Source organism: Mastomys coucha, unplaced genomic scaffold (genome assembly GCF_008632895.1).
Source record: "Mastomys coucha isolate ucsf_1 unplaced genomic scaffold, UCSF_Mcou_1 pScaffold12, whole genome shotgun sequence".
In the NCBI taxonomy this organism is placed as follows: Eukaryota; Metazoa; Chordata; class Mammalia; order Rodentia; family Muridae; genus Mastomys; species Mastomys coucha.
The window spans coordinates 7,089,856-7,100,160 of NW_022196894.1; the positions used below are offsets into that span (position 1 = coordinate 7,089,856).

Genomic DNA, 10,305 nt, shown 5'->3' on the forward strand with positions numbered 1-10,305 from the left:
GTCACATGATATCTCCTTTCCCAGTTTCCCCTCCGAAAACAAGGAAAAAAAATGAAAACAAACAAAAAACAAAAACAAAAAAAACCCCCTAATCCCTCTCTACTCCCCCTGCTCACCAACCCATCCTCTCCCACTTCCTGTCCCTGGCATTCCCCTACACTGGGGCATAGAACCTTCACAGGGCCAAGGACCTCTCCTCCCCTTGATGACCAACTTGGCCATCCTTTGCTACATATGCTGCTGGAGGAATTAGTCCCACCATGTGTACTCTTTGGTTGGTGTTTTAGTCCCTGGGAGCTCTGAGGGTACTAGTTAGTTTGTATTATTGTTCGTCCTAAGGGGCTGCAAACCCTTCAGCTCCTTGGGTCCTTTCTCTAACTCCTTCATTGGGGACCCTGTGCTCAGTTCAATGGATGGCTGTGAGCCTCTACTTCTGTATTAGTCGGGTACTGTCAGAGCCTCTCAGGAGACAGCTATATCAGGCTCCTGTCAGCCAGCACTTGTTGGTATCCACAATAGTGTCTGGGTTTGGTGATTGAATATGGGAAGGATTCCCAGGTGGAACAGTCTCTGGATTGTCCTTCCTTCAGTCTCTGCTCCATAGTTAGTCTCTGCAACTCCTTCCATGGGTATTTTGTTCCCCCTTTTAAGAAGGAATGAAGTATCCACACTTTGGCCTTCAAACAAGTTGTTCTTAAACCTGTCACCATCAGTTCATAGCTCTTTTGTTGGTGGATTTTTTAGCTATTTTATTGGATTCTTGTATCTGTTCCCTTCCAACCCTTACTCCACCCTAATCCCTTCCAACTCCCAACACTAGGTAGGAGAGAAAGGCTAGAGGGGGAGAAGGGAAAATAGATCTCTTTAGACTACTTCCTGCTGATTAAGGGTGTTGGGTTCCTAGGGGAAGTCCAATCTTGTCTTCAGAATATCCAGAAACCCAGCAATCCAGCAACTGCAACAGTAGGGATCAGCAGCAGCTGCCCCAGGCCCTACGGGCCTCTCCCATTTATACCCTCTGTAGATTCTCATGTCAGTAGCTGGCAAAAGTCCCAGCCCTCCTAGAGTATATGACAGTCATAGTTAGTATCTGTGAACTAACTGAAGCAGCCCCATATCCCACACCTGGGATTAAAACAAAAACATGTTGACATAGCATAACTGAGTTCTTAAATCAAAATGCTCACTACACTCTTTCCCATCTATGTCCCTGTTGTCTCTGTTGGCCTAAAAAAAAAAAGTGTCCTTTATTGCACATTCTAAATACGTACTTCCTTTTTTTGAGACAGAATTTTGCAGGTGTAGCACGAGATGGCTGCAAATTCTTGGTCTTCCTGCACAGGTCTCCTGTATTGACACCATAATGATGGGCACCCTTCAGCACATTGATGTTTTTGAAGAAGAATGCAGATCATCTGCTTCGACCTCCAGTGACTTAAGTGGTCCTCATTTGGTCTCTGGCTGCTTAAGGGTCTACCTTCTTGGCTGATGTAAATTAGGTGATACCATGTCCTTTTGAGAGTGTCACATTCCCGAGTGGTATTTATTGGTCACTTGATTAAGAGCTGGCCTGCATCTCCACTGGAGAATTACAAGTAGAATTACAAGTTCTACACAGCTCCTGGGAGGACACTTGTAGGTGATGTACCTCTTCAGCATTGCCCTAGACTGAGCATTTGTTGCTAATTTTCACCTGGTCCAATGCTTACCATAATTGTTACAAAACTATGGCTTTCTGGCAGCATGCTGCTGTCATTCCACTGTAATCCGACCCCTTCTCCCCAGCCAGTGATTTATCTTTTATCAGCATGGACTCTATTTTTTTAATGGTTTTTATTCCACTACTATATTTAATTACACTGGTGCTCAAATTGTCCCAGAGTTGACCCTTGGGAATCTTTCAAGCTGGCTGTGGTGTCTTTTAGATCAGTCTCTAACATAAGAACATATTTATTCCATGTACATCTCACGTCTCAGCCTGTCCCTGACGTTTGTTGTTCTCTGTGGCAGATCGTTTGTATGACTCATATCTGGACCTTGGGTAGTCTTATTCTTCCTAGATGGCTTTTCTTTTTGTCTTTTCGGTGGGCAGAGCTAGGACCATATGCATCATTACTTTTACATGCACACATATAGACACATACAAATATGTGTACATGTTTTAGAGAGTAAAGTTTGTACCGACTCTCAGTCCCAGCATCTTTCCACAGTTCTTGGCTTCCCTGTTATGTTTTGTCTACAGTGAACCCCTCTGTCTTCTCTCCACCACAGTTATTCTGAGGCCTGTAACAAGCCAGAACAGCTTCAGAGTTGCAGCGTTCAATTATGCAGCGTTCTGTACATAATCAGTGGAGCATTTGTTTGCAATATTTCTCCATCTGCCACCCTACCCCAGTATCTCATGTGTCTAAAACCTAGGATGTCTAGTCAGCTATTCATCCATATGCTTCTTGGATTGGCCCACTCCCATTTCCTCCTTCAGGGTAGGTGTGGCATTCACTTTAGATAAATTTTGACATTTCCCTTTTTGTTCAGTTTAGTGTTCTTGTTGATACAATTCATATATATGTTTTACAATTTAATACATGTGTACCATGTATCCTGATCACATCCAACCCAAGCCTACATACACAGAATTTCTTTTTTTAAAATACGTAGTATTTTAACACTGAAGACTACACAGAAAAGTCCTTTGCTTCCATATGCTTCCCTCCTTATCCCTCGACCTTTTTGCTGAATTATCTTCTCTCCTTCTCCCCTCCATGTGTGTTGTAAACATAAGCAGATTTAGCCAGGTGTGGTGGTCTACAGGGTGAGCTCAGCCAGTCTGGACTGCATAGTGAACCTCTGTCTCAAAAAAAAGAAGAGAAAAGGAAAGCCAAATTTGTACTTTATTTTTTGTCCTTTTTGCTGATAAGGCAGTGTGATAGATGCACTCTTGACACTTTTCTTTGTCGTTGAGGTTCCAGAAGGATAAAAATCCATTGCCATCACCGTGGGGACATGTCACAGCAGCTAGCCATGGCAGCAGGAACAGCTGAGAGCTCTTGAACCCCAAGCAGCAAGCTTGAGTGAACTATGAGTGGCACCTGGTTTTTTAAATCTCAAAGCCTGTCCCCAGTGGCATACTTCCCCAGTAAGGCCATCCTAATCCCACCCAAGCAGTGCCACCGACTGGGGACCCACAAGTCCTGTACAGCCTTAGTACCTAGTAAAAGCTGCTGGCCTCCAAGGACCTTCTCCGCTTAGATGAGGGCACAATAGTCTTTAAGTGAGCCCATTAGGGCTGGGAAGCTAGTTCAGCAGGTAAAGGTGCTTGTTGCATAAGCCTGGAGACATGAATTCAAATCCCCAGTAGTCAATCAAAAAGCCAGGTGTGCTTTTTCGAATGCCTGTAATTCTACTGCTGTGGGGGCACAGACAGGAGGATCCCTAGGGCTCACTGGTTGCCTTATAATAAGAGACTGTCAGTAAGTCAGTAAGAGAGTGTGCCTCAAATAATTAAAGTGGAAATTGATAGAGCCTGACACCCAATATCCTCTTCTTTGCTCTGCACATGCTCATAGGCACACAGACCCTTCCCCATACACACAATTTACATTTTTTAAAAGTGCTAATCCCTTCAACATGGCATTCTCATTTAAACAGAAACATGGTTAGTAGGGCTGGGGATGACTCAAAGTATAATTGAGGTTCAGATGGAGCCCTTGAGTTACCATTAGCAGAATCTTTGGCCATTTGGTAGCTCCTGAGTCACTGGAGCATCCTGGTTGTCCTATTGGTGAAAGCTGGCTGCCCTGGAATGAGTACAGCATCAGCAAGGACAGGTCAGCCAGTGGGGCTGGAGAACAGCACAAGACCACCATAGACACTCTGGTATAGTGGAAAGAGGGGCTCACAAGAAAGGTCATATGCTCTTAAAGATCTATGACAGGCTGGGGAGACCCTCTCCCCAAAGCCAGTTCTCTCCATTTCAAAAGGGACAGAGAGCTCATGGAGCCCAGGTGAGAACTTTCACTGTAAAACTTAGCTGGTTAAAATTGTTTACAAAAGGATGAAGACCCATCCTGGCCTTGAAAGAACTGATCTACATTCACTAGAAATCAGCGAAATCTGGGGAACTCTGTAGGATCAACTGAGCAGCTGGGAGCACAGGGTGACACAGTCACTTACTGCTGGTTTCTGTGCCACAGTGGGAGCTGGGCTAGCTTCTGCTGTGTGTTCTGGCTGCATAGACAACTATTGTACTTCTGGGTGGCTCTTTCTCAGAGTTGGTGGCCAAATTTGGAACAAACAAGCAGATTTCAGGTATTGTGATGTTGTTGTTGTCTTCTTTTTTTTTTTAAGGTCCTAGAATTCCAGGAAGGGGCTCCGTAGTGCCCGGGTGACCATGTGGGCAGACAGTTGATATTTACTCACTTTGGCCTGGAACAACCTTATACTCAGCTGTCCACCATGTTGGCATGCCTTGGAAAGTCCCTTTGATGGTGATGGGTGTGGCTCATTGGCAGAGTACTCGCCCAGTATGCACAAGGTCCTGGGTTCTATCTCCTGCATTGCAAAAAGCAAAAGTTATTGAGTCACTTGAAAAATTGACCAGCTAGCAGTGAACTGGATTGCCTTGAACTCTTCTTTTGCTCCAGAATCCTAATGGTGTCCAGAGACAGGAAAAGGCTGAAAAAGGGACTACTGTGATATGCTGGCTTGTCCATCACACTTTGCACTGGAACTGAGCCCTGTGACCTTGGAGAGCTGTGGGAAACAGTGTTTCCACCCTGTCAGCCAAGCAGGTGGAGCTCTGCCAGGAGAAGTGAGCTTACAGCATGCACAAGTTGGGCCTGGGATCACCAGGCAGAGGTCAGAGGCCAGAGTCAAGGGGAAGCAAGTGTTGTAGCTTGGGAGACTTCAGATGTCTTTGGTGACATTCCTTAACCGTAAACACAATGAGATACAAACAAAATAAAAGCCTGCACCCCCCCCCCAAAAGCCCACATTGATTGTGATAGTACATATTCTCATCACCATGTCAAGTCATATACAGTATAAAGCAAACAAAATATAAGGATAAGGAAAAGACCGACCTAGCCAATGGTCTTGTACCTCACTCTGGGGTAACCTGAGATGACTAGGAAGAAGTTAGGTATTGAAGAGAACTGTAGAACAACAAGGAAAGAAAAAAATTTGTGCCTAATACAGGGTTGGTGCCATCTCCCTGTACAGCCATGACTGAGGACTGTGTTCTGTTGTCCACTCAGTAGGAACTGATGCACTTGTTTATTTTTTAAATTTATCCTCATTGCACAAAAGAATTGGCTCTTTATGCAGCTAGAATTGCCTGGCAATGCCTATAAGATACATATAAAACAATCCAGAGAGAACACTTGTCCACATACCCCTTGAAGATTACTTTTGATGATGGTGACCTCCCTGTGGTAAACTTTCAGCTAGTCTCTGGCTTCAAATTAAATGGGGGAGGGCAGGGAACCCAGAGTAAGCCTCCAGAGGTCTTGTTCCCAAGGGAACATGTGTGGGGTTGCCTCCATGCCAGGGGCTGCCTTCAAGTACGTTACTCTAAGAGAGCTCAGAAAGAGTGTGTATGTCTATGTGTGCCGGGAAGGGGTGGATGGCATGGGGATGCTCAGACATCTCCCAGGAGAGAACTTTGTGAACATACCAGGCTCTCAAACACCCTACCCCATACCACAGCTGCTACAACCCATTGCTGGTTCTGTCTGCACCCAAATTTCCCATATCATACTGTATCCAGGGAGTGATCTATTCACATATTCAAGAGGTACACTGTGTGCTGGGGAGGCAGAAGTGCTTGTGAAGCCCTTACCAGTAGAGGATGGCAAAGGGTAAGTAGGTAAAGCAGCAGAATGCCAATGCTGCTAGTCAGAGGTGCTATAGAGTCACACAGAAACAAGGAGACAGGCAGAGAGGAGCTCTGAAGGATTCCAAGTAAGTTATACCAATAGTGTTAAGAGGTGTAGCTCAAAGGGCTTTGCAGCTACCATGAGACCCCAGATATGAGCCCCTGCACTGCAAACAGTGATAGCAGCAGCAGCAACAGCAGCAGCAACACTTTCCAGGGGACTTTTGTTCCACTGAACGTGGCATAGAAGGAAGAGGGGAGTAGCTTGATCCTGGGGACAGCTGATAGTAACCTGGCCGCTAGAGAACTGACACCTGTCTTAAGGTCATGTTGTCACAAGAAGGATATTTCCCATCTGTGGTCTTCCTCTTCAGATCAACCCCAACCTAGTGACTGGGCGGGGGGCGGGGGGAGGAAGTCAGACAAACTCCAGTCCTGGGATTTCTCAGAATTTCTAGCCAGGACCCCATACACTGCCAAGTTCCTCCAAATCCAGGAAAATCCTGAAAAATCTCTCAGGGCCCAGAAGAGTCTCCACACAGTGATTTGATCTCATGAGAGCCTAGAACCAGAAAGGACATGAGGAAGGGAAAGGGGAGAGGTGAAACCTGGACACGGTGTGCAGTTTAGTTGGTAACACTTAAAAAGAGCTAAGGGAAGGATGGGTGAGGACAGTAACCAAGGCGTCTCCAAGGAGGGACATTTAACTGAGCATCAGAAGATGTAACCGGGTAACGCCCATGTCTGAGAAAGTGGGGGTCATTTGACAGCCAACAGACAATATGCCTAGCATGGCCAGAGTGGGGAGCCAGCAAGGCAGAGAAGGCCAGGGTGTGAGGTCAGAGGCAGACAGGCCAGGCATAGGAGGAGTAGGCCATGGTCTGCACCCTTTGGATTTCATCTAGAATGTGAGGTGAAGGCATGGGGAGCTTGGAACAAAAGAGGGACATGAGCTTGTTTCCACTTACTCCCACTTGGGCTAGTTCTTCAATTGTGGAGAACAGATGAGGAGAAGAGCATGTGGAGCCAGCTAAGGGACCTCAGGGGAAGGGCACCTACCTGAGAATGGCCTCAGCACATGACAAGGACTCTTGGTGGGGACACCAGGAAGCACAGGATTGCTCTTGACTTCCAGTTCTACTCAGTGGTCCTTAATATTTGTAAAAATAAAATATATACTGCAATTTCAGTCAGTTGCTATAAGTTGTTCTTCCAGAGTTGGGAAGAACAAAATGAGGTTTCTAACTTGTGTCTACCATTCAGAGGTTGTAAATAGAAAGGTGGAAACATGGCCTCTGTCCTGCCAGAGCTGTTTCTAACATTAGAGAGCTTCCGAGCAGTCCAGTGAATTAGGTAAGGACACATTAGCCCCATGGTCCATCTTCTGAGCTGCCCCCAACCCTTTGGAAAGGAAATGTGGTAATGACTGAGTTAAGTGTCTTATGTCAGGAACTAAAACAGGTAACTTCTTGTGTTTGTCCAAGTCAGGGCTCATGTCTTGGTGTTGCTCAGGTGGATGAACAGAGAGTTCTGGCCTGGACATTTTTTCCCCACATGTTGCTGGTGTCCACCCCCCACTGTTGAGGCTTGCTTAGCATGTCTGGGGTGCTTTACACATGCTTGGTCTACAACTTGAGTCTCTGTTACTGATGCCAGCTGGGCTCACCTGTCTCCATGTTTGCTTCCAGAGATTGAGATGGTGATCATGAAGCTCGGCAAGCTCTCAGAGGTAGCCGTTGCTGGAACCTCGGTGCAGGAACAGAACACCACAGACGAGGAGAAGAGTGCTGCCACGAGCTCAGAGACTGCACAGTGGAGCAGGTAAGCAGCGAGACAGCCCCTCAGCCTCGAGAAAGGGCAAACACATAGTCATGGCTTTCTCCTGCCCACCATTTGTTCCCAGCTTCTGTCTCTGGCCACCCAGAGACACAAGCTCTTTGAGTATGTAAGGGAAGAACTGGCCTTAGTCACATCTTCATACCCTTATTCTTTGGCAAGGTGGCCAGTCCAGGACACTACCACAGTGGAAAAGTTGGTAGCTAGGCTGGGTCTAAAGGATGTAGGACATTCCCAGGAAGACCCCCTCATGAGTCAGGCATGGAACTCTCATCTCAATCCCTGATTGCCATGCTCGCCCATGTCTGTGGGGCCTTTGCACATTGTGTGGTTCAGTGCTGCCACCTGTCCTGGCCCTATTGCTCTGACCTGTTGTTCTCACCTCAGAGGTGGCTGGTGAAGCTGTGTGCTTCCAGAACATCAGCTGCTCCTTTCTGTAACCCTGTGGTGATGTGCTCAGATTTGTAGGATCCAGGACAGGGAATCATGATCCTGAAACAACACTGTAGCTTTGTGAAAGTGAAGAGAACAAGATGTTTTGTTTGATTTGGGGCTGAATGACTTCTTTTTTTCCTGCATTTTAGGGAACAGGGGCTTCTAAGAGTTGATTGAGTTCTTTTTAAACCTTGGATGACTAACTGGTAACTGTGACCACATAGCTTTCTAACAGAAGCTGACTCAGGTGACTAAGCTGGGATGCCTACAGGCCTGAGCCAACAGGTTTTCTGTGTGTCCTTGAGCCCGAGACAGCATCCCTAGCTAGCACCCCCCTCCCAGTCTGAGGCTGGGAACAAGGAGAGGGTAAAGGAAGATGGCCACTTGTTTCCCAGAGCATTAGCTAAATCTCAATGTCTATTCCATCATGGAGAGAACTGCAACTGCTGGGGTTTCCCTTGTACAGAGTTTAGCCTATACTTGGGGTCAAGTTAGACCCAAAATAAAATACAAAGAACCCCCACCACACCCTATCCCACCTCCAAAAAAGTTGTTGTTTTGGGACTATCTTAGTAAGTAGCTCTCTCTGGCTGGCCTGGAACCTACAGAGTTCCATTTGTCTTTGCTTCCTAAGTGCTAGGATTAAAGATGTGCACCATGAACCCTACTCAGCAATCTTTAAAATATATATAAGTCATACACCTCCAGAAAAATATAAAAACTTTTTAGGAGTGCAAAGAAGAAATCAAAGTCAGTGCTCCCAGATGTTCCTATTTCAGTATCTCTTACTGACTTTTTCAGGACCACTTGTCTTGTTTTATTACTCGCTTTTGCTATCTAGTACCAAACCCCAGCATCTTTTCACATCATGATCCCGTTAGTAAACAGATTCTTAGTGGCTTCATAATACTTCATCTCATATATAAATGATAGCTCACCCACAAGCCCTCCCTTGTTTTGTGCTTGGTCATCCATACTGTTTCCAAGTGCAAATATAATGCAAATTGCAACCAGCTATCTTACAAGAAATGTTTTGTACTTTACTCTAGTCTCAAATTTGGCATAGTTATTGCTAGAAGCTCATAGAACCCCAATCTGCACATAGCAGAGGTCTGGAGCTACCTCCTGGGCAGCAAGAGACAAGGACCCCTTAGGGCACCGTCCCCTTAAGGTTTTCCTTTTAAGTTTTGTGTATCCGGGTTTATTTGAAACGTGACAAATACATTTTTACTACTTATTTCCATTTTTCAGCTTTGTATTCCATGTTATGCACTGTGCAGCTAGGGACTCAGGAGCTGTGGGGCCTGGAGTGCTACTGAGCAGCAGAGCACTGGCCCACCCTGCTCATCAAAAGCCTAAAATATTCAAGATGATGTGGAAGAGTCTGCAGCAAGTGGTCTCATTTGAACAGTCCTGTTTTCTATTTTCATAGATAGTCCATACTGCTAATGCCCTCATGTCCTTCCAGTTGTGAAATACAACCTTGATCGCTCTCTAGAGTACTTGGCTTTCTTGACCTCGGCCTGGCGTTCAGTGGGGTGGCCTCAGATGGGAGCACAGCCTCTTGCCCCCAGGCCTGCTTTGTGCTGTTCTGTTTTCTGTTACTGAAGTCTTGCTAGGCTAGGCCCTACCTTGGGAAGGGCAGCATTTGGGATATGCATTTTCCAGGTTATGGCCACTTTTTATATCTTACCCACAAAGCACGGAAGGTGAGAGACCTTACTATCAATTCTTCTAGTCAAGGAATATTGGCCCAAGAAATTGCTGAGCAAAATGAAATCACAGAGAAGTATCATTGAAATATTAAGTATAGTAATCAAGTGCAGTGCATGACCCTACTCTAAGGGCCCTCCACTCAGCCTCCTGGTATGCAGGGCCTCTGTGCAGTTGAGGAGCTTAGCAGGTTGTACAGGAAGCAGCAGGCCGGCATTTGAACCTAGGCACTCTGACTCTAGTTGTGCCTTCAAACATGTTCATGTTTCTGACGGTGCCATGCCCAGCCATCCAGGTCTGTTAAACTGCTCCTGTTTTCACCTTTATTCCTTCCATCCTTTCTTTAAAGTAATGATACATGCCTGTGCTGTCTGCCAATTGCATGGGAGTATGAAAGAGTAGGAACTTTGTACCTACCATCTCCAGAGACACCAGGTGATTGTCAA

The 10,305-nt window shown here is 46.0% G+C and overlaps 1 protein-coding gene across 11 annotated transcripts in view; it reads left to right on the top strand.

Annotated features, from left to right (window-relative positions):
• The window catches only part of Clec16a (C-type lectin domain containing 16A), a 216,460-nt gene that overhangs the window by 64,488 nt on the left and 141,667 nt on the right, over window positions 1–10,305 (top strand). For all 11 annotated transcript variants that reach the window (XM_031362484.1, XM_031362528.1, XM_031362522.1 and 8 more), the window contains one exon: window positions 7,564–7,696. In XM_031362484.1, coding sequence (XP_031218344.1) covers window positions 7,564–7,696 — 133 coding nt within the window. The remainder of the gene's footprint in view (window positions 1–7,563; window positions 7,697–10,305) is intronic.